This window comes from Brassica oleracea, chromosome C2 (genome assembly GCF_000695525.1).
Source record: "Brassica oleracea var. oleracea cultivar TO1000 chromosome C2, BOL, whole genome shotgun sequence".
Lineage (NCBI taxonomy): Eukaryota > Viridiplantae > Streptophyta > Magnoliopsida > Brassicales > Brassicaceae > Brassica > Brassica oleracea.
This window is the reverse complement of record NC_027749.1, coordinates 50,406,612-50,431,502: the sequence shown is the minus strand read 5'-3', so window position 1 is coordinate 50,431,502 and position 24,891 is coordinate 50,406,612. Positions and strand designations below refer to the sequence as shown.

Sequence of the window (24,891 nt, the reverse complement as noted above, 5' to 3'; positions counted from 1 at the left end):
TTCGTTCCTCTTGTTTCCTGAATGGTCACCAGTCAGACCTTTAATGTTTCCTAAAAATATAAAAAAATACCTTAAACATATAGAAAATCTATCTTTGTGGAATAAGTAAAAAATCTAAACATCTTACTTTCGAGAACAGATAGAGGAGTATTATTTTTTCACGTCGAGTTACCACTTTTTATATTATTATTACGAGGAAGTTGATTAATTTTCTTTTTCGAATATGCCAAATAAAAAGGGGCATCATGTATAGAAAATAACAATTCTTCATTTTCATTGGGCCTTCTTATAGCGTCATTAGAGCAACATTATCGGTTACAACCTCTACTAGTTTATAAAACAAAAAAATAACATTATTATAATAATTTGATTATGTTTTGATTTTGCAAAACCAATTAAAAGCATAGTTAAATGACATCGGTCCTTTGGAGTTTATGACCAGTCCTTAAAAATCTTCCATAAAAAACTTTTTCTATTTTCTCTCTCCAAATTTAATTGTTTTCTAATTTTCTTTAATTGTTAAGGACTCCTATACAATTTGACATTGGAGCTGCTCTTAGTTATGATTTTCATGTTCTCACCATTTGCTTAACATCAGTTCATCATGTTTAATTTACCGTTGTTTATATATATATATATATTACAAATAATTAATGATTTGTATTAATATTATCTTGATGAAATGATACAAATCGTATATTTATCATTCATTTGATTCAGTCATATAAAAAAACTTAAAGAAACACTCAAAATTCAATAAGGAAAAACAGTGGACATTATGTGAACAATTATAAGTTTCAAAGTATTAGTATTAGATTTAGTTAGACGAAAGAGTCTATTGAGGAGGAAAATGAACAAAAAAATCATTAAATCGGCATCATTCTACTCTTTATTTTATAAACATATATAAATAAGATAAATAAAATAAAATAATTTTTTTTCATAATTTCAAGTTATATGTTTTCAAATTCGAACTTTGTATAGAATTTTCGAAAAAAAATTTCAAATTTTATTTTTAAAGTTCTAAAATATTTTTTGAAACTATTTTAAAATTTTAATATTTCTTTTCTGTTTCTAAAAATTTTAAACTTCACCCCTGAAACTCAATCTTAACTCTAAATTCAAAATATAAAGTTAATTGACCCAAGAACTATAAAGGTAGATTTACCTTTCAATAAAAATTATTCTGATTATTTTATTCTTTGAATGCGAGTTTCGTGAAAATAAACCGAAATAGATTAGCCTAAGGGCTTCTTGTATATTTATTGTATACTAGTATACAATGTAGTATTATCTTCGGACACGAAAATATAAGAAAGCCCAAAAAGCACTGTGTTCAGCCCATTATTAAGTAATAGGCCCAGACATGGTGATGCAGCCATGGAGTTGTGCTACTGAAGATGCAGCAACCTGCATCAAAGGAGGAGGTTTTCTTTCTAGCAATCCTTATAACAAAAAAGAGGTCGGAGAATCGTTTGTTAAAACACACACACAGAAGAAAAATGGCGTCTTTGTTCAACAAATTCCAGCAGGTTAATGAACTCTCTTGGCTTCTGTGTTTGATCCTATCGAATTATCTGAACATTGTTTCCATCTCTTGTACGATTTATAGTAACGGGTACGAACAAAGTTTGACTCTTTGTTCGATTTTAGGCAAATTTGGCATTGCAAGAAATAGATTAGAACAGAGGTTGAATATGAATCTTTAAATTTTCATTTTTTGTTGGTTAATGTCGTATGAAGTTTCTCTTTTGATTAGTTTCTGAGAGGGTTTATACATTGCTGATTGAGATTTTGAACTTAGGCTGTTTGAGTTCTTGCCAAGAGTACCACATTTGCTAAGAACCCAAAGGCAACTACAATTTGAAGCAGACATTAACAAACTGTTTATGTATACAAGGTTGGTTCTTTTGTCTCAATAGTTCTTGATTTTGTTTTATTTAGCTCCAGCTGTTCCTTCTAAGTTAAATTATGAATACCAATTGTGTGTTTAGCTTTAACGAAGCTATGGAGACGGAGCAGAAGAGATAATTGAGATGGCTGGTAAGACCTCCTTGTCTGAGCAGCAGAGACAAGTTTAAGAGAACATTCACCACCTAGTTGAAAACTTCTGCTCTTTGATGGATGGAATCCTTCTTCCTGATGTTAGCAAGAACGAGTCAGGATCACAAACAGCAAGCCCTCCTCCTCCTCGTCAAAGCGGTTTACTTTCGCCATTGGTGGGGGTAATACTTTTCCAGCTGCAGATGAGCTCCGTAAGTGTTTCAGTTTGTGAGCTTTATAATCTTAACCCATGTAGTCAGTGTCTAGGCATCCTACTAAGCTGTAAATCTGTTATAAACTAAGAATTTTTTTACTAAAATCTGACTTATGCAACTCAAATAGGTTTATACCGTTTTAAATCGGTTTAAATCAGTTGAAATCTGTCTATTTCAGTTTAAATCAGTCTTAATATATTGAATCAACCAATAATGTTAGTGCAAATCCACAAATTTATTCAGTTTTTTTTTTGTCGTATATAATTCATCAAAATAAATTTATAACTAAATTCAAAAACTAAAATATCTAATATAAATAAAAGTATATAAAATAAAGCAATTATTCGTTAACGTTTAGGTTCCAGATACGGCGGTCTAATCGCTAGTCTTCTGTAAAATGCTTAGTTACCGGTTAGTGATTTTTTTAACATTGATCTTCACTACTTTCTTCCATATTATTCACACTGATTCTTCTTCTTCTTCTTCAGCACAGTTGTTCCTGAAACAAAGCCTTTGAAACTAGCTGAGGTCTCATAGACATTTACCTGATCAAATGGGCTACACCTCACAAAGACTCTGGTCAAGGCTGTTTCATCAAAGGCCAAGCAGATGCTGGAACTGTCTTAGCCTTTTACCCTGGAGTTATCTACTCCCCTGCCTTCTAGAGGTACATTCCAGGGTACCCTAAGGTTGACTCACACACCTCTTATCTCATCACAAGGTACGATGGCACTGTGATAAACTCTCAGCCTTGGGGAATTGGTGGCGAAGCTAAAGAACTATGGACTGGTACACACCCGCGGTTAAACAGACACCAAAATATCAGAAAACGGTTCAGACAGGTTCTTGAAAGCGTTGAGCAAGCCACTCCAAGGCTTTGGCAAAGCCAAAGAGGTTCTTGAAAAGATTTGGAAGCTTTTGGTTTAAGACAGGAGGTAGCAATGGTTTGGATGCTCCTGTTTTGAAGACACTGGTTTTGGTGGCAACAAGGGAGTTATGTGATGAGGAGCTTCTGCTGAATTACAGGCTGACTAACTCTAAGAGACGACCGGATTGGTACTGTTAACGAAGAGGAGGATAGGAGAAGATGGAGCTAAACTTCTCCGCTTCTGTTATATGTTTTCTTGTTCAAGTCATGAACTCTGTTTCCGAGCTCCCTCCTCTGTTTCGCACTAATACGACGTCGTAGTGTTTGTGTGTTATTGTTCTTTTTAATATGTTTTTGTTGTTAATTAAAAAAGATTATGGTCTGAAAACTAACAATATTGTAAGCAAAATTATCTTATCAAACTATTATTTGTCATCGGTAAGTTAAACTTTTTAATTAAATCTTACAAAAAATGTTTATTATAAAAGCATTGTAATCCCCTTAAAAGATAAGCATTTCAGCATTTGAAGTAGTTACGTGTTATCACCACAATGATTTTTAAAATTCTTAGAAAAATAGGTTGGTTCATCCAAATATATAATAAACTTTTTAATAAACTAACCATAAATTAATTATTCATGTTTTCAATTCTTTCTTTAAATAAAAATTACGGAATTGCCTAATGTGACTAACGTATATATGACAATTAATGATTTTGAATAATAAAGATTTGATACAAATTAGTGTATTCTCTATCATTTTTGTTTAAATTTAAGTTATTAAAATAAATTCAACAATCACATTAACCATATAATAAAAATTTAGATTTTTCCGTATATGTTATATTTTGAACTTTTTAAAAAGTCTCACATTAAAACTTTTATGATCCATGATTTATTTTTTTACGACAAGATACAAATTATTACAAAATCATGTAAGTAGAAAGTTTCATATATATTAATATCTTTTAATTAAACTATATACCATAGAAAATACATAAATATTTAAATTTTGAAACTTGTTTTTGAACAATTTTTTTTTGATAAAATCTTTAAACAAATACTGATAACTTAATATTTAAAATTTAAAATTTGCATTGAATGTTTATAAAAAAATTATAAGTTCCTACAACTTTCAAAAATATTGCACAATGAAAATTTGTTATCAGCGATTTAAATTTTTTGTTATAAAAAATACAAATAAATAGAACGCATCATTTAACTATATATCAATATTAAAAATATATTATTTATCTATGTATATATTATGTAAATTTAATTATATAAAATAAAAAATAGAAAAGTGATTGTTTGGATTAATAAAATTTATTTACGTATTCACACCAATTTAATTATATACGTAATAATTATTGACTTTTTCACATCCAATATTTATAATATATATATATATATATATATATATATATATATATATATATTATTTTATAATATATAAAAAAACATATAATATATAAAATAATTTATATATACAATGTTCATCAAGTCTTAGTCCAGTACAGATAGTAAATTTTAACATCCAAATGTCTCTTGACTTCTACGAGTATCAGTATTGTCTTATATATCCCAACGAAGTCTATTTATTAGTAGTTTGATTTTTCTTTACTATCTTTCACAATAATTTTTATATTTATTTAAATAATAAAGAAAAATCAAACTACTAATAAATAGACATCTTTATCTTTTTTACCTTTTTCTATTTTTTTCAATGGGTAGAGACTGGTTGATAAACTGCCACTAATCATGCTCTGGTTGTTTAGACAAGTATGATATTATGGGTACACACAAGTAGAAACACCTTTTCTTGTAACCACATGTGGATACACCTCTATGACGTATATATCACAGAAACTGAATCTTCATCACGCAATCAATGCCGTAACATTCTGTTTTGTAGTATGACAGATATTTTACTTGCACATACATCACAATTCCACACATTATAATATAAATATTATGTAGATAGCTTGCTTGTTGCTAATTTTAAGGGGGAAGAACATGAGAGAAGTAAATATAAGAGGGTTTGGTCAAATCTGTTAATAAGATAATCTTATGAACCGTCACTTTCTTCGCTCCCCTCTGCTTTTTGTTTGGATCCTTCTATTCCAATTCATTGACCAATCACTTCATTATCTCTAGTTTTCTCACATTTTTCTATATTATCTTTTTAGTTTATATCATTCTTAAATTTCCTTACATAAATTGCAGACATATTGCACAAGTTGCATCTAAATGTATAGTATAAACAAAAAATATATTAATTGCCCATAAAGGGAAAAACGACTTATAACAAACTTCTATTTATACGATATAATTGTACTGTCATATCTTCCTTATTGCCCATTTGGTTCTTTTGTTTGGTAACATGTCTTTATCTTATAATAATGGTGTTAATACGCATGAATAATTATAAAATTTCAAGTGAAAACGGTTATAAAATAGAAGGCACAAGTTGCATGTGCATATATTTTACCTCTAGCTAGTGTAAACAAAAAGAGAAACGCCTATAAAAAAAGGAAACTTAATTTGTAACAAACCTATTATCAAAAAAAAAAAAATGTAACAAACCTTTCTATTTATATATAGAAAATGCTAATATTATTATTATTTATAGTATTATTATAAAATGGAAAGATAAAATTTCATTTTCCTTACTTTTTGGGATTTTGATTTTTCTTTTCTTATGTCTTATCTTATGGAAATGGTTACCATCCAGTGAGTCTACAGAGTGTTCTTATCTGTCTTTGAAATCATTCTCGTTCTCTCTCACTCTCACCACATTATATAAGCTTGCGCAGTCACTTCACAATTCACAACAAACACTATATTCGACTTTATATGATCTGAGCACAAACATTAATAAAGTAAAAAATGAGAATTTCTCATCACGTTGTGCATTCTGTTCTTGTCCTATTTCTTGTGTCCTGTCTTCTTGGCTCATCATTAGCAGCAAAGCTCTGTAGCGACGATGACAAGGACGGCGACAATGGTTGTTTCCGGTCTAGGGTTTTGGCAGCGCAACGAGCTGATCTAGTGAAGGAGCTTCCGGGACAGCCTCCGGTGAAATTCCGGCAATATGCCGGTTATGTAACGGTGAATGAGACACATGGACGAGCATTATTCTATTGGTTCTTTGAAGCCACTCATAATCCAAACAAAAAACCTCTTCTTCTTTGGCTCAATGGAGGTAAGACTAATTCACATCCACTCGTTTTTTGGATTCTTTCTGTAGGAGTCTCGGTCTCACGGCTATATTATTAAATTGTCGGTATACAAAACTTGTGATGAAAGGATAGTTTTATTATTAAAACCCCAAAAAGGTAAAAAAAAATTCACTATGTGTATCATGCTTCTTGTGCATTTCATCTACTTGCACCCTTTAGAATTGAATTATGATTTTGAATTTAGCCAATTTCAGACCTTTTTTCACGGTAATGAGTTTCCTGGACCAGACAAAAACCCCACCCACAAAAGTAAACATGCTGGCGCATCTAAACATCACTACATTGTGATTTCATTAATTGAAAGTTAATCTATGCATGACAGTGATCATCATATTTTGAAATTGAAAGGAAACTATATATTGGAATATTAGCTTGATCACATTGTTTTGTTTGAAGGGAGCACATATACATGTGTGTTGTATTATTTGTATGTAGAATAATATGGCTTAGGTAAACTGAATGTGGACTAAAACATGATGGTAAATAAATAAATAAGATTTGTATGTACTGTCACTGTGGTCCTTTAAATTTGTATGCATGGAGACAAAAGGTGACTGACAGGGAATATTAGGTGAAGCTTCTTAACAGTAATATTATTCACGATATCAAAATCAATGAAACATATGTGGTTAATTATTATCATGACGATCATGATGAGTATTGGTGTGTTGGTTCAACTTTAATTTGGAAGCTTGCAATGATTCCACATGCTTGTTAGTTGTTACACGATCCAATATGATATTCTCTTTATACACTTTTAGTCTCATTTGCTATATCTTACTATTAATTAAAAACTGGATGAAAATATAGATATTAATTTATAGATGGAATAAGAAAGCGTTTAATGCAATATAAAATAAGTCTTTTGTGTACCATAACATGTTTTATAAATATTTTGGTGAAAGAACGTTAGATAATTAGCATTGATCTTTTGGACTTTTTAGGATTTTGTTTTGGCTTTGAACTCTTATATATAGATATTGGATTCATATGCATGTGATGGATATAATATTTATGTCGACGTCATATATACATACACCTCCATATATTTAGGCTTTTGTAAGCTCCCGTGGGCTCATGCACCCTTTACTTTAATATTAAGATACAGTAGTTATTGACACAAAAGGTATGCATCTACTATAAGATTACTACTTACTACCTATAAAAAAAGTCAATTGCATGAAATTTATACTGTTCATTTCGTTATTATTCGAAACATTACACATGGTCCATGCACGTATGCACGCCCTAAAAGTTCCTCAATATTTTTGTATTTGTGTGTTTATTATTACAAGAAACAAACCCCTTAAACTAGATGGACCCGACGCAATAATAGTGAACATAAAGTAATATAAAGTTAAAGAGTAAGCAAAGGTAGCTTAAGTTAAGTTAAGTTAAGGAGGTACAGTTGTACTGCCCGCCACCCGGGTTCGAGCCTTGGCCACAACGGATTTAACATCCCTTCCGTTAGGGCGCTGGACCTTTTACGAGGGGATAGTTGGGAATGTGGCTGCCCAGATACCAGAGTTAAAAAAAAAAAAAAAAAAAAAGCTTTAAGTTTTGAAAGTTCAAAACATCAAAAATAGTACATGGACCATAGTAATCAAATAGTTAATAGTATATTGAGATGGATTCAATGGTAAAAATGTAAATAGGACCGGGATGTTCATCGGTCGGATTTGGAGCATCAGAAGAACTCGGACCATTCTTCCCTCAAAACTCAACTCAACCTAATCTCAAGCTAAACCCATATAGCTGGAACAAAGGTATAGATGTCTATAACTTTTTCAATATATATTCAACTCTATATTTCATCATTGCAATTAAAATAAATACTTTTGAAATATAATATGTAGCGGCGAATTTATTATTCTTGGAATCGCCGGTGGGAGTTGGATTCTCCTACTCTAACACAAGCCGTGATATAAGTCAACTCGGCGACACCGTCACAGGTTCTATTATATATAACATGACTCTACTAATGAAAAATTGTAAAAAAAAAATTGTAAGTAAATTAAAATTATGTATAATTTAACCAGCTAGCGACTCGTACAACTTCCTCGTCAATTGGTTCAAGAGATTCCCTCAGTACAAGTCTCGCGACTTTTACATCGCCGGAGAAAGCTACGCCGGTAAATATTAATTAAAGTGATTAAAACAAATAAAAATAAGTTCATATAATTTTTTGTTTGTAACGTATATTTGCATGGAATTAATTAGGCCATTACGTTCCTCAACTTTCGGAGCTCATCTACAATCAAAACAAGATTGCACCCAAGAAAGATTTCATTAACCTCAAGGGTCTAATGGTCAGATATTTTCTTTAACCAATCATTAATCACTACCTACAGTTTAGTATTTGACTAAGGTCATGATAACATTGACTTTTATATATGTGCAGATAGGAAATGCATTGTTGGACGACGAAACAGATCAAAAGGGGATGATAGATTACGCGTACGATCACGCAGTGATATCAGATGGATTGTACCAGAGAGTGAATGAACACTGCGACTTCAGACTAGCGCATGTGTCCAAGGAATGTGATGGAGCTTTAGATGAGTATTTTGATGTATACAAGATCCTTGACATGTACAGTCTATATTCTCCGAGGTGTGTTCCTACCACCGAGAACTCCTCCGTTTCACATTCTATCGCCGGAAGCCGCCACCTTCCTGCTGCTCGAGGCATCTTTCGGCCCCGTCTCGTCTCCAACAATGTAAGTATATATTTTATTTTCAATCATAATTTGAAGCAGATTGCATGTTAAGTTTGATGAATTTCTAACCTAAAACCATTATAAGTGAATTTACTCATCTCGTTTATATATTAGTTAATATCATTTCCAATTTCCTATGTGGGATATTTGTCCCTAACTGAAGTGGTACATACAATTGAATGATATACAGGAGGGATGGCGGAAGATGGCTGCCGGGTACGATCCATGTGCATCAGACTATACAGAAAAGTATATGAACAGGAGAGATGTTCAAGAGGCACTTCATGCTAATGTCACCAACCTCTCTTACCCTTGGACTCATTGCAGGTATTATCATGATGTTCAAACATGTTTCCGGTTAAGTTCCATATTTTTCATATTTTACTTATAATGAAATATAGAAATCTACCGTATATGGTTCTAGTTATATGATACTTATTGTTCGATCTTATAAACCAATATGCATGGTTATAACTATATGTGCAGCGATCATATCTCGTTTTGGTCTGACGCTCCCGCTTCCATGCTTCCTACCTTGAGAACACTTGTTTCAGCCGGATTACGAGTATGGGTTTTCAGGTACATAACACTTGCTCCTTGATAGTGGTCTTTTTATGTATGAATATTTACGGAAAATCGGCGATAACTAGTTTTAAATATTTGGTGAAAAAGTGGGGATACAGATGGAAGAATCCCAGTGACCGCAACCAGATACTCATTAAAGAAGCTTGGTCTTAAGACAGTCCAAGACTGGACACCTTGGTACACCAACAAACAACAGGTAGGCGGGTGGACGGTGGAGTACGATGGGCTAATGTTTGTGACGGTGAGAGGAGCGGGACACCAAGTTCCGACTTTCAAACCTAGAGAGGCTCTTCAGCTTGTTCACCATTTTCTTGCTAACAAGAAACTTCCTACGTTTCCCTTTTGATTATTTCTCTACTACTCCAGATTATTGATCAATTCTATATAATTGTTACAAAAATTAATAAACAGATTTAATCAAATACACATGCCATTAGACTTGTATATATGGCTTATCTCGCTTTACTTTTTTATGTTACGATAACCGCAGGAACTCTTATTTTTAATCGATTCTTTCACAAAAACCAAGAACTATTTCACAACGAGCTAGTTTATATACAAAATGCAAGAACATATCAAATCTATTTAAAGGATGGAGAACAAAACATATACTATAAAATTAGAAATTAGTAAGAATTATGGCTACATATCGTGTTTGCATTCATGATTCATGCACATCTGGGAATGTTATACATCAAATTCAATAAAGTGTAACGCCTGATACTCTCCTCTGTTTCGAAGTTCTCCATATATATATATCAATTTTATTTCTGTGAGTGAAGAGTACTTTTGATTTCACAAAAAAAAAAAAAAAACCATACGAGTACTTTAATATGAGTACAACATCTCAAGAGGACAATAACTAACAAAGTAACTTTGATACAAGTACAACATATCTAGAAGACAATATCTAACAAAGTAACAAGAAAGATCATAAAGTGTATTACTATTGGTTAATTACGTAAAAGCCCACGCCGGAGTCTATCGCAATCAACTAGATAAGCGAAGCCATAAGCTAGATTCATGAGAGTTGCATCATGAAGCTCCTCATTAACCGTAGCAGTCGCGTCCGTCGAGAAGAAAACCCTATAACCCCTGACAAAAGCCTCACGCGCCGTCGTCTCACAGCACAGATTCGTCATTACCCCGATCACGATCACCTCCTCGACTCCAAGCTCGACCAGGTTCTCCTGGAGACACGTGTTGTGAAACGCACTGTACGTGTTCTTCTCCACGACCTCGTCTGGTTTGGTTACTTGTCGATTGATCTCTGAGATGAGTTCGGAGTCGGGAGTCCCGTCGATGATCAGGTCGCCGTCCCACCACTCGCCGAGCATGGTGGTGTCAGTAGCAAGGGATTTGTGGACGTGGCGCGTGAAGAATACGGGGATGGAGGCGCGTCGGCAGATGTCGATGGTGGTGAGAGCGTTGTGGAGGATAGGTTTGGCCATGGAGGAGAAGTGGTTTTGTAAATCGATGACGAGAAGTGCGACGTTTTGTGGGTTTGGGTCTCGCTTTCGGGTCTCGTACTTTCTCCACGAGGAAGCCATCTTTTTTGCGATGGAGATGAAAGGAAACTCTTGATCGGTTGAGATATTTGGGAACCTCTAGAAACAGGAGTTGAACTAGTTACACTAGAAGACAAGAACTAGAAGCGCCTAGTTCCAACTATTATTTGTTCAATTTATATTGGACCGTAACAAATATGAAATGGGCCTAGCCCACATATGACGTTCTGGACCTGTGGCAACAAATACAGTTTTGTTTTCTGGTTTTCTAGCATACTGTGTATTTTGTTAATGCTTCTCCAAGCATAATTCAATAAGCATTTGTTTGCGGTATACCAACGATAATTACATTATGATAAAATATACTTAGTAAAGCTGGTTAATTAAGTAATTGTGTTTCATATCATCTACTTGATACTTTTATACTATCCCAAAGGTTTGATATGTTATCAAATTTATTCGACTAACATTTATACCAAAAAAAAAAAAAAATTATTCCACAATGTTTTGACTCTAAGGTTGAAAACTTGAGTTAATTAAATGATATGCCATGTCTTGCGAGTGTTACAAATTTAAGAATGTGGACAAAAGGAAAAGATAGCAAACCAAATACAAATCAGTAGTACCAAATAATGAACGGATGACATATCAAGTTCTCAAAACTATCCTGTTCTCTTTAATAAACAAACGAACAAAATATCCGCGTAGTATTGTAGTAATATATTCCAACAAAAAAACAATTATACTGTTATAAATGACACTTCCGAGTTCCGAGAAACATAAATTGTAACATGTGAATGATTAATGTATACGAAATGACTCATAAAGTTGATTTATATAGGAAACTAATTGAAATATGATCGTGCTTTTAAGATGACAAATCAAAAAAGAAAACATATTGGGTCCTAGTTAATCAATGTTAATCTATGAGGTTCTCTTTAATATTAATGGTAATCACTGAATGATCACATAATAAAGACGCTGATGTCAGATGAACCATCCCCCATTGTAACATGTAATTGTATGCCATAAGTTTTAGAACTTCTCTAAAAAAAACTCTATAACTTCAATTATACGTCATTAGTCTCTCTGTTTAGAATTAACGTAAGCGAAGCCTCAAAAAGAATAATCGAAACATTTATCAATTAATTAGGCATGTTTTCTTTTCTTTCTTTTTTTGCTAAAAATTAATTAATTAGGCATGTTACTAGGAACACCTTCAATGTTACTTCTTATTTAAGAACTATTTAACTAAAGTTCTAAAAATTTGAGATATCCAATAATAATCAGTATTTTATATTTTAGTGTTTGTTGAGAAATTTATTAAGAATTCCTCAATGGAAGTCCTCTATATAAAGAAAAGACTCAATAATTACAACTATGATATATGTACGTATGTGTATATAAATAACGTAGACAAGCCATACAGTATAGGAATGGGATGCACAGGGATAGTTGGAATGACGAAAATAGCTTTGGACTCAACTCTTCCTCTATAATCATTAGTTTCCTAATGTAGAAACCAGAACATGTTTCCTGTGAGTCTCTGGCAGAACAGAAGAGCTCTCTCTCTCTCTCTCTCTCTCTCTCTCTCTCTCTCTCTCTGCTTTCTTGAAAATCCTATTGACACAAAATTCAAAGGAAAAGACTTTAGAATTCAAACGGATTGATATTATTGCATAGACGACAGCTACCAAGCCAATTTACATTGCCAAGGATCTAACAATTGATATGTAAATAATGTACGAGTCTCGAGGATATATATGCAAATATCTGAATGTACAGCTCAGACTAAATCTCGATTTCAGTATAAAAGCTATAGTTAATCATCCAAGAAACCCAAAAAGAAAAAGATCTCATTCTAGAAAATTTACTCTTATTTTAAAATGTAAGATGTTTAAGAAAGTTTTTGATGTTTCTTTCCACTTCCTAGATAACCTTTAACTTATTAAAATTTGTATAAGAGTTATATTATAGTGTATTTTATAATTGGTTGAATAATTCTAAATTTTTATTTTTAATGCTACTTTTTAGATAAAGGTAATTTTTTAATTTGTTTTTGAATTTTTAGAACACATGTTCGTCTCTTGTTTTGCTACATAGTATCATTTTGTAATCAGTTTATTATAAAATTCAAATCACCAAAAAGGTTAACTATTGTTGCTTAAGAAACGAGGGTAGTATCATTTTGTAACCATGTTTATTATAAAATTTAAATTGTTTTTGAATTTTTAGAACACATGTTCGTCTCTTGTTTTGCTACATAGTATCATTTAGTAACCAGTTTATTATAAAATTCAAATCACCAAAAAGGTTAACTATTGTTGCTTAAGAAACGAGGGTAGCATTGTGCTTTGATTTGAATTCGATTTTCGTTAATGAATTGACTCAGGTTGACAGAAATATAAACTTCACAGATAATCTAGCCAAGTTGCACATAAACTGACTTAATTGTCGAGATAAAAATCAAAGGCCGCTTAGGAGGTGGGTAAGAAGAAAACTAAGAAGTCACTTTCAAGTATTGCTACACTTTGTCCTCTCCCATTTGTCTACTCACTCTCTTTTGCCTTTTGCCCAATGTGGTAACTTTGTTTTCCTTATAACAATTTCATGAAGTTTCCATTTTGGGATCATTTACAAACTGCGTCATGCATTGAAGATCCAAAAATTAGTGGTTGGAGATTTGACTAAAAAGGGACTTCTCTGCTAAGGAAACTACCATTACATGACTAATTAATTACAAATTAACAATTTAACATTAAACTACTTATTTTTATTTATGTTAGCTTAACTTCTTTTTTTTTACTTTGTAGTTTGAGTATAAATCTTAACTAGTTAATTAACTGTGTACAGATAAAAATAAAAGGAATACATATTAAGTTTATTTTTACAATATTATTAGCACACATGCACACATATGGGTTAAATGTACAAATTAAGGCATAGCACGACACTAGTTGTATAATGCTGACCATGATACGTTTATCGCATAACGCAGTAACCATTGTCGATGTTAAAATAGCTAAGCCTTATATATATACATTAATTGCACTCTCCAATTTACAAAAGCAACTTATAGATGTATATATGTAAGGAAGGAGAATAACAAGAGAGGTGAGATTAGAAAATGGTGAGCTGAAACCACACGCTACATACGTAATATAGTGATAAGAGAAAGTTGATTAAGCTTTCTTCTTCACCATTAATCCGTATCATCTTTGTGTCATCCGACCTCATATACTAGTGTCTACTGATCTCAATTTCCAGATCCCGAAGAACACAACTCAACAAAAAGGCTCTCTCTTGTCTTTCTTTTGTTAGTTCTCTCTCTCTATATGTATATATATTATTCACTAACTCACCCACGCACATTCTCTCGCCTCTCTAAATTCACATATCAAGAATCAGAATAAACCATCCTTGAAATGAATCCTGTAATTGACTTTAGGGTTTCAGATTCTTGTTTTTGTAGTTAATTAGAGATTATTTTAGTTGATCTATTTTTTTTAATATGACATATACAAATGAATCAGGAGGAAGAGGAAAGGGGAAATAAGAAAAAGAGGAGAGAGATGGGAAGAGGGAAGATAGAGATAAAGAAGATAGAGAATCGGACAGCGAGGCAAGTGACCTTTTCCAAGAGAAGAAGTGGTGTTATCAAGAAGGCTCATGAGCTCTCTGTTCTCTGCGATGCTCACATCGGTCTCATCGTCTTCTCCGCCACTGGAAAGCTCTACCAGCACTGCACCGAACCCCTCACGTTAGCTTCTTCTTCTCTATCTCTCTTTCTATAAAATTAGGGTTTCATAGATCTATACAGACATGTCTACATGTATGTATTGATCTTTTCTTACTTTGTTTGGTCAACTATATTGGTCTAATTTAAATGAGGATATGAGAGAGGTATACTCCTCGTGCTTGTGAACAGATAGTTTTCATCATTAGCTTCTGAAGTAGCAGGTATTCATGAATACTAGTATGTTCTAAGATTTAAATCTGGCCCAGAAGTTAAGAATCTCTGATGCTATCAATTTATTCTAGCAGTTTTTATTTTTGTATTATGAGTACATGCATATATATATATTCATTATTGGTATATTTGGGTCAAATTCTATATATTCTACATCTGCGGAACAAAGACATCTGCAGAGATTTTGACATTTATTGTTCAACGTTTTTCATAAAAGGATCTCAGTTTTTGTTGTAGTGTATTGTGTGTAATATTTACAACTTATACATATATATACCCTATATATAAGTCATAACCAGAAGACTAATTTATTCACATATAGCCCTAGTCAAAAATGAGAAGAAAGGTATGCTATTATATTGATGTCTTATTTTACAAAATAAAGCGGTGATAACACCTTTTATCTTTGTTTTCTTGTAACCAATTTTTATGGCCAGAATACAGATCCTCTCGTTTTTGTTTGTCAAAGTATATCTATATATAGATCTTAATCTTGAGAACTAAGTTAGCTATGATACTTGTGTTCCTCCAGTGATTATTGAAATCTTGACGTTGTGAGATTAAAGATACTAATTTGATCCCATTTCATAATTAACAATGTCGAATAGGATGCCTCAGCTCATTGACCGATACTTGCAGACCAACGGATTGCGACTTCCTGATCCTAATGACAACCGGGTATATACGTACATATTCATTTGGTTGAAATGAAAATAGCATGTTCACAAAAATCAATAATCATTTTAATTTGGAGTTTTCGCGTGTATATATAGGAGGAATTCTGCCATGAGATAGAAGTACTAAGAAGAGAGACATGTAAGCTTGAGCTCCGTCAGCGTATATACCGTGGACATGACTTAGCCTCCATTCCTCCACACGAGCTCGATGAACTAGAGCAACAGCTCGAACATTCTGTGCTTAAAATTCGTCAGCGTAAGGTAACTTAATATATGCTCATGGTAATATATTCTCTTAAAACTATATTTGATTACAGCTTTGGTTTAATCTCTCTTTTCTATCTCTAATGTTAATATATTGAAGAATGAGTTGATGCAACAACAGTTGGAGAATCTAAGCAGAAAGGTCGCTCTCTAATCACTCATTTTAAAAAAAAATTCTTAATTAATGATCTTTTTAATGATCAATTCCATGGTTTATGCATATGATCAGAGGCGGATGCTAGAAGAAGATAACAACAATATGTACCGTTGGGTAAGTTTGGCTAATCACCAGCTAAAAATGCCCATTTGTTTGCAGCTTTTCGATTGAATGACATTTTTCTATCTATACCGTTGTTAACTATATTGCAGCTTCATGGGCATCGTGCCACGACTGAGTTTCAGCAAGCTGGCATAGAAACCAAACCAGGGGAATATCAACAGTTTCTAGAGCAAGTTCAGTTCTATAATGATCATCAGCAACAACCAAACAGTTTTCTTCAGCTTGCTACTCTTCCTTCCGAGATTGATCTTAATTACCATCTCCACCTTGCTCAGCCTAATTTTCAAAACGATCCAATGGCCAATATCTGATTAGTCCTCGACCAGATTTACTCTTTCTTTATGGAGACAAATAAATGAACAATGAAGTATCGTTTTCTGTCTTTTATTACCTATTTTAATTAGCCAGTGCCTTTCATCTTTGTGTATGTTTGTGTTGACATGGAAGAACCTTGTTTGAATTGAGAAGAATAATATGGTCTTGATTATATGATTAACTAGCCATCATAAGTATTACAAAATTGCCAAATAGAGATCAACGGTTTACGTACGTAAACATAGATGAGTTCCATTACATACCATGCATATGAAAATAATGAATGTTTACTAACATCAGAAATAGTCAACAGGGCAAAGAGATTTTTGTTTGGAAACTTAACAATAAACGAATTTTTTGTGGAAAGAGCATAGATTCTGGGGCAAGTATACTCGTGATTTTGACGGTGGTGATGATGATTATATTTTTAGTTTAAAAGCTTGTTTGAGAAAATTAAAGATTAATATGGTGGTTTGTTAGGATGTAATTACTGTTTGAAATACGACAATAATTGAAGAAATATATTAGCAAAATGCTCTGGGTGCTACGTCATTAATAAAATTATTGTCATGAACGATGGCATAAAGAAAAGAAAATCTCGATGGTGAACATAACAAGATCTTGCGTATCTGCCATGTCTACTTACCAATCAATGACCTCACTGATGGTTTCCTTTGCAATCTCGTCAATAGTTAGATGTAAACAACTTTAATCCAAAAGATTATCTTGATCCACAGAATTTGTGTTCACATTAGCTAAAATCAATAGCCGGATTAATCGTCCTAAAATCAAAAGTTTTTTTTTTTTGGCTTTGGTAAGAGTTTTAATATATAAAAAGAATTACACCTCTTATGCAGAATCAACCATTGCTTATAAATGCACACAAGACCATCTCCAATGTATTCCACTATTTTTACCTCTAAACTAGAGCATCTCTAAAATAGAGATGAGTTTTTATCCAATACATTTCTCTATTTTTGCCTCTATAAAGGAATATTTTCAAAAGATTCTATTTTAATTTTACAAAAGATACATTTTTTTTATAAAAGTTGATAACTAACCCTATTTATTTTTAACTTTTAAAATATTTTCATAAACTAATGAATTTTTTTAAACTAAAATTTTGTTAAAAGACTATTATGTAAATAAAAAATGTTATTATACTCCTACAAAAGCTGTATTTCTCTATAAATATAATTATTTTAATTACAACTATAAAAATTTGAAAGTTAAAGCACTATTTTGAAAATAAAAAAAAGTATAATTCTATAATAGAGTAATGCTATTTTTCCTCTATAAATAGAGGAAAAAAATAGCAATCTCTATTTTAGAAGTGGAAATAGAGATGAGATAGAGCACTTTTACCTCTATTATAGCATATAGAAATAAAAATAGCTATGGGTTGAAGATGCTCTAACATCCTCCACCAACGGCAAAAGGACCGGGTTGACCCACCCACTCCTGCCGGTGCCTGGCCCACCGCAAGATATCCACCGGCGTGAAGTCCACCGCGTCAAGACAAGTAAAAAGCAAAAAAAAAAAAAATCTCCATAATAATATTTTCTTAAGTTTATCAAAAAATAGTATAAAAATTCTAAAACGTCACTCATTCAGCAAAAAAACTAAAATATTATAATTCCTAAATCTTAATCACTCATATTCCCTAAATAATAAATTTTCAATCCTAATCACTAAACTCAAACGTAAATATAAAATTTATATTTTAAAATTTTAAATTAATGATATTTTAGATTGTTTTCTAACGTGTTATTTTCTAATAATAAAATGTTTTAGTAATATTTTTCAAAAAAAACAAAAACAAAAGGAGATGATCTGTTAGAAGGACCCACACCACACATGTGCTCTCCTTCCTGTCTCCACCAGCTCCTGCCCCTCAATCATTAGCTTCCCTTCCTCTTCCTCCTCTGAATGTGCTTCAGTGAGTCATAGACTGCTTAGCTAAACCACCATTCCCTTTTCCTTCTTCTTCCAAGAACCATGTTTAATACCACCAACGGAGTTATGATCTCAAACGGAGACATACTCGAACGCCAGAGACAAAAACAACAACAACAGCAACCATCAGAGGGAGCTCTCGTTGTGAAGAAACCTCCAGCGAAAGATCGACACACCAAAGTAGACGGAAGAGGGAGGAGGATACGTATGCCAATCATATGCGCAGCTCGTGTTTTCCAGCTAACAAGAGAGCTCGGCCACAAGTCCGACGGCCAAACTATCGAATGGCTCCTCCGTCAATCTGAGCCTTCCATCATCACCGCAACGGGAACCGGCACGACCCCGGCGAGCTTCTCCACCACGTCAACATGCACTATCTCCTCGTCTCTAGATCATAAACCTTTACTAGGTTCCTCACCGTTTATACTTGGAAAACGCGTGAGAGAGGGTTCCAGAGGTGCTATACCAGCTGGGTCTTGGTCTGTTCCGGCGAGGCCAGAGTTCGGACAAGTTTTGAGCTTTGCCGCCGGAGCTCCACATGAGATGTTCTTGCAACAACATCAACAACAACAAGCAGCTGCCCATTTTGTTCACCAGCAGCGACAGCAACAAGGTGCAATAGGTGAAGCTTCGGCAGCTAGAGTCGGTAATTATCTTCCGGGTCATCTTAACTTGCTTGCTTCTTTGTCTGCTGGAGCTCCCGGGTCGGGTCGGAGAGAGTACTGCCCACGTTGAAATTGAGCTCCTTTTTAGTTTGGTATATATATGTTTATCTATGTGTAATGTGTGTGTTGTAGTTTTTGAAATTGATTGATTGATCCCAGGGGCTATGTGAGAGTATCGTTAGTGTTTTAGCTAAACTTGGGTTAGGTTTAATTAAGAACCTTATCTTAAAGATTTCTTTCATGCAGTTTTTGTTTTTTTTTGTGGAAGATCAAGATTTACTTAGTACATCATTTAGGGCAATTAAGAAACCGTGGAGGTTTTGCCCTTTTGTCTGTTTTTTTTCCGGTGAAGCAGTCAAGCAGAGCGGTCGTCAAAGTACTATTATTATAAATCTATTTATAGTGTTTCTTGTTGTTGTTGCTGATAGTGTAATGTGCTACCACAATTGTGGTGCGTAAGCTGATCGATTACCACGTTTGTTTTTTAATAAAATGTTACAGGCTTCTACGTATATGTTTGGTTTATCTAATAATGATGGACAACAGCTTTGTAATTGTACGTGAGTGTGATTGTTTTGCTGAACTTGAACTGGAGAACGCATTGTGTAATTCGAGTCTGGATTTGAATGAGAGGAGAGATGATTAAGTACATGAGGACAAACCAGCTGTGTCCTCTGTTCAACTTGTATATTGCCTTCTTGTTTCATAAGAATTTATGTCATGTGTTTTGACGTTAGGTTTGTCACGTTAGTCAGGTACAAGTTTTGTTTAACCGTTGAAGTTGAAACCATAAGGCGACATGATAGTTCTATATATAATCTATTAAGGGAAAAAAACTTAAGCAAAAAAAAAAACTTATAAGTTCTTTACAAAAATTAGACAAAAAGAGCTTAATGGCTTTTCAAATTGTAAGAGATGGATCCATAATTCATGTTTCTAATTGTAATGATCAATTGTTTCTACATTAAAATTTTGATTATTTTATGCTTGTTTTGATTTTGGCAACAAATTCAGTATTGTAATATAATTCTTGGTGAACAGATACAAAAATCATAACTATATCTGATGAGGATGTATAAAAGTTATCCCATTTTGTCACAAATCTTTTTTGGCGAATACTAACAAAGTGATTAGATGGGTTTCTGTTGACAAAATACACGAATTAGCACTACAAGAAAACATCGGTATTCTGACGGACATTCCGACGGAAAATGAAATCCTCGGAATTTCCCGAGGAATTTCCGAGGAAATTCCGAGGAAACCCAAAATTTGGGTTTCTTCGGAATTTCCTCGGAATATACCGACGGAATTCCGAGGAAACATCAATCCGTCGGAATATTCCGAGGAAATTCCGACGAACTAGTGATCGATCGATGCGTTTTTGGACATATATCCATCGATCGATCCGTTTATAAAAAAACATTCGAGATTTTGAAACCCCAAACACTAGTTCCTCAGAATTTCCTCGGAATATTCCGAGGAAATTCCGACGAACTAGTGATCGATCGATGCGTTTTTCGACATATACCCATCGATTGATCACATTGTTACGCTTTGGTCCATCATAGTGATCGATCGATGCGTTTTTGGACATATACCCATCGATCGATCACATTGTTACGCTTTGGTCCATCATAGTGATCGATCGATGCGTTTTTGGACATATACCCATCGATCGATCACATTGTTACGCTTTGGTCCATCATAGTGATCGATCGATGCGTTTTTGGACATATACCCATCGATCGATCACATTGTTACGCTTTGGTCCATCATAGTGATCGATCGATGCGTTTTTGGACATATACCCATCGATCGATCACATTGTTACGCTTTGGTCCATCATAGTGATCGATCGATGCGTTTTTGGACATATACCCATCGATCGATCACATTGTTACGCTTTGGTCCATCATAGTGATCGATCGATGCGTTTTTGGACATATACCCATCGATCGATCACATTGTTACGCTTTGGTCCATCATAGTGATCGATCGATGCGTTTTTGGACATATACCCATCGATCGATCACATTGTTACGCTTTGGTCCATCATAGTGATCGATCGATGCGTTTTTGGACATATACCCATCGATCGATCACATTGTTACGCTTTGGTCCATCATAGTGATCGATCGATGCGTTTTTGGACATAAATACATCGATCGATCCGTTTATAAAAAAACATTCGAGATTTTGAAACCCCAAACACTAGTTCCTCAGAATTTCCTCGGAATATTCCGAGGAAATTCCGACGAACTAGTGATCGATCGATGCCTTTTTGGACATATACCCATCGATCGATCACATTGTTACGCTTTGGTCCATCATAGTGATCGATCGATGCGTTTTTGGACATATACCCATCGATCGATCACATTGTTACGCTTTGGTCCATCATAGTGATCGATCGATGCGTTTTTGGACATATACCCATCGATCGATCACATTGTTACGCTTTGGTCCATCATAGTGATCGATCGATGCGTTTTTGGACATATACCCATCGATCGATCACATTGTTACGCTTTGGTCCATCATAGTGATCGATCGATGCGTTTTTGGACATATACCCATCGATCGATCACATTGTTACGCTTTGGTCCATCATAGTGATCGATCGATGCGTTTTTGGACATATACCCATCGATCGATCACATTGTTACGCTTTGGTCCATCATAGTGATCGATCGATGCGTTTTTGGACATAAATACATCGATCGATCCGTTTATAAAAAAACATTCGAGATTTTGAAACCCCAAACACTAGTATTTTAAATATGTTTTCTATTTCAATTTTAATTTTATATTTTTGAATTTCAATTTAAAAAAAATAAATTTATAATTTTTTTTTTGAATTTTGGAAATATTCCGAGGAAGTGTATCCCTCGGAATATTCCGACGACATATTCCTCGGAATATTCCGAGGAATTTCCGATGAAAAAAGTCTTCGGAATTCCGTCGGAAATTTCCGAGGGATTTTCGAGGAAAGATGAATTTTCGAGGAGTTATTTCCGAAGACTTTTTTCGTCGGTATGTCGTCGGAATAGCGTTATTCCGACGACATACCGACGATTTTTTCCCTCAGTATGCCGCTGTTTTCTCGTAGTGTAGATAGGTTTTTAGACTAGTTAGGTCGCACTTTCTAATCACTGAATGAAACAGATTTTGCCATAAAATAAGAATCCATTAATGGAAAGATCTTAACTAAAAGTTGGTGTTTCTGTTTCTTAATCAAGGAGTAGAGTAATTAACACGCAGCTATATGATATAATGCAAAAATAATTAAAGGTGGGGGGTCTTTAGTAATCACCTCGTATCAAAAACATTCCGTACCTTTTATTGTCGAATCATTTAAATGATCCCAACCTCAAGTACTGATTCGTTTACACCAAAAAAAATTTCTATAGGTTGGCAGTTGGCAATACATATATTAACACTAATGTGTATATATAATATATATTATATATTGCCTTCTGGACCGACACACACGTAAGTAAATAGCCTCCCATTCACCTCCATCTACTATGTCTATGCCCCTATTAAATGTTACCAAAAATCAGAAGGAATTAATTACTTAAAAACATTATAGAGATATTCAGACTATAAAGCCATTAATGCAAGCTAAAACATTAAAAAGATGAACTTAGAGCCTCATATCATCAGTCAGTTAGTTAAGAACCGTTTCCCACGGTAAATAATTTGATATTTGTAATTAAACTAGACTAATGATATTGTGACAAGTAAGCAAACCAGTTTATCCTTTAAGGGAAAAGAGAGGATGAATGTTTTTTTGGTCGAATTATGTTTTTAAGTTTTAACTTAACTTCAGTACCAGTTTACCTCGCGGTTAAACGGAAACTGTAACGATCGAACTATGGCGCCAACAAAACTGACTTAAATGGGCCTTACTACGGGATTAATGGGCCAGGCTTAATCTCTATAATGGGCCAAACTTCGTCTTCGAAGCTGAGAAGTGCTTTCGGCGTAGGAGAATGACGTCGGCGAGAGGAGAGATGGAGAACAGGAGAAGATTGGGAGCCATTCAGGTGAAAGCGGTGAACGAGCAAGCGAATCTCGAAGTGAATCTCCTCCAAAGACAGTCTCAACAACATCCGCGCAGCCAACGCCCGCCTCGAGGAGCTCTCTAACGACCTCTCTCTTCGTCCTCAAGGTACGAAGATGCTCGTACCACTCACCGCGTCCTCTCTACGCGCCTGGGAGACTTGATGAATGATGATGGTGGAACAATCTTAACACACAGAGTTTTCTTTAACTCGTTTCTCGTGTAGTTAGTGACTAAGCATCCAGTTTCGTCTAAGATTGTTGTGGAGACATGGAATCTCCGTATAGAAACAGAGCAATGAGAAGAAGTAAGTCAACTCAGATGGGTCCCAAGAGTTTCTCCTCTTAGGAAGAAAGACAACAAGTCTCTCTTTCTCTCTCTCTCTCTGTCTTCATCTGAAAGTCGTTGACTTTGGTTGGTGGAGTGTCTCTTACTGACCAAACAAAACTAACCGCCATTGAAAGTGCTCAATGATAAGACACATCTCCTTGTACCAAACGTTTAAAATTCCTGAATTGCCCATCCACCGAACATGGATAGATGAGGATGAGCATCTTTGCGTCATCTTCACAAAACCTTTTGTTGCTTTCCTGCTACCACACGATTCCTAAGTCTCATCTAACAATGCCCTTTTAACCGCAGCAGAGGAAGAAGAAGAAGCTGATCATGGCTTCGGTCTGCGTTAATGATGCTTTAACCGACGACGAGCTGAGATGTGTATTGTCCAAGCTAGACAGAGACAAAGACAAGGAAGTGTTCAGTCTTGTCTGCAAGAGGTGGCTATATCTGCAGAGCACAGACCGGAAGAAGCTGGCGGCGCGTGCTGGTCCACACTTGCTTGGCCGTCTCGCCCTCAGGTTCACTCAAATCGTCGAGCTGGACTTCTCTCAGTCAGTCTCCAGGTCGTTTTATCCAGGTGTCACTGATTCTGACCTCACTGTCATAGCCGAGGGGTTTAGGTGTCTCAGAGTTCTCAATCTCCACAACTGCAAAGGTTCTCTTCTTTCTTGAATTGAATGGACTATAAGTACATGCGTTTGATTTGATAATGTTTAGATTTTTGGTTACTTCAGTATTGTTATGGATTTTACTTTAGTACTAGACTAGGTTAATAGGGTAAGGCAAAGTCAGTAACTATTAAATATATAATTAAATTGGTGCGAACATATAAATCAATTTTATTAATCCAAAAAATATTATTTTTATATTTGATAGGATATGTAATTAAATTTAAATGATACTAACATAGATAATATATTTTAGTATATTTTTATATTAATGTCTATTAAATGATGATTTCTACTCATATAGTTATTTTGATCATCTGTATCTTTCATAGAAAAAAAATTAATTACTGATAACAAAATTTTCATTGTGGGATTAATAATTTTAATAATTTATAATTTAAAAAAAAATAACTTGTCAATGATCTCAAAACTTTTATCAAAAAAATTGTTTAAAGTAAATTTTGAAACTAAAATATTGTATTTTATATGGTTTATAGTTTAATTTAAAACGA

The 24,891-nt window shown here is 34.0% G+C and overlaps 5 protein-coding genes and 1 pseudogene across 8 annotated transcripts in view; 5 read left to right on the top strand and 1 right to left on the bottom strand.

Annotated features, from left to right (window-relative positions):
• The first annotated feature begins 1,366 nt into the window (after nt 1-1,366).
• On the top strand, nt 1,367-3,523 carry LOC106324529 (annotated as a pseudogene).
• Nucleotides 3,524-5,841: 2,318 nt separating this feature from the next.
• Nucleotides 5,842-10,130, top strand: LOC106324639 (serine carboxypeptidase-like 34). The gene is made up of 9 exons (XM_013762588.1): nt 5,842-6,330; nt 8,023-8,133; nt 8,224-8,319; nt 8,407-8,499; nt 8,588-8,676; nt 8,769-9,086; nt 9,277-9,413; nt 9,573-9,665; nt 9,759-10,130. The coding sequence occupies exons 1-9, from the start codon at nt 6,015-6,017 to the stop codon at nt 10,015-10,017; spliced, it is 1,512 nt and encodes a 503-aa protein (XP_013618042.1). The 5' UTR covers nt 5,842-6,014; the 3' UTR covers nt 10,018-10,130.
• A 291-nt stretch (nt 10,131-10,421) lies between these two features.
• Nucleotides 10,422-11,311, bottom strand: LOC106324648 (nicotinamidase 2-like). Its single transcript, XM_013762600.1, has one exon. It carries the CDS (start codon nt 11,219-11,221, stop codon nt 10,625-10,627), a length of 597 nt encoding a protein of 198 aa, XP_013618054.1. The 5' UTR covers nt 11,222-11,311; the 3' UTR covers nt 10,422-10,624.
• A 2,929-nt stretch (nt 11,312-14,240) lies between these two features.
• On the top strand, nt 14,241-16,841 carry LOC106324643 (protein TRANSPARENT TESTA 16-like). Of its 4 annotated transcripts, none has more exons than XM_013762595.1 (8): nt 14,252-14,293; nt 14,447-14,495; nt 14,713-14,939; nt 15,758-15,827; nt 15,923-16,087; nt 16,191-16,232; nt 16,320-16,361; nt 16,460-16,840. In XM_013762595.1, the coding sequence occupies exons 3-8, from the start codon at nt 14,752-14,754 to the stop codon at nt 16,679-16,681; spliced, it is 729 nt and encodes a 242-aa protein (XP_013618049.1). In that variant the 5' UTR covers nt 14,252-14,293; nt 14,447-14,495; nt 14,713-14,751; the 3' UTR covers nt 16,682-16,840. The 4 variants fall into 4 exon arrangements, with proteins under 4 accessions (XP_013618047.1, XP_013618049.1, XP_013618048.1 ...); XM_013762594.1 differs by having other exon boundaries at nt 14,252-14,309; XM_013762593.1 differs by having other exon boundaries at nt 14,241-14,495.
• Nucleotides 16,842-18,551: 1,710 nt separating this feature from the next.
• LOC106324646 (transcription factor TCP7-like) lies at nt 18,552-19,943 on the top strand. The gene has a single exon (XM_013762597.1). It carries the CDS (start codon nt 18,684-18,686, stop codon nt 19,374-19,376), a length of 693 nt encoding a protein of 230 aa, XP_013618051.1. The 5' UTR covers nt 18,552-18,683; the 3' UTR covers nt 19,377-19,943.
• A 3,365-nt stretch (nt 19,944-23,308) lies between these two features.
• LOC106324640 (F-box/LRR-repeat protein 2-like) overlaps nt 23,309-24,891 on the top strand; it is a 3,947-nt gene continuing 2,364 nt past the window's right edge. Inside the window, exon 1 of the mRNA XM_013762589.1 lies at nt 23,309-24,366. Within this exon, the coding sequence (XP_013618043.1) occupies nt 24,039-24,366 (328 nt within the window). The 5' untranslated portion in view covers nt 23,309-24,038. The remainder of the gene's footprint in view (nt 24,367-24,891) is intronic.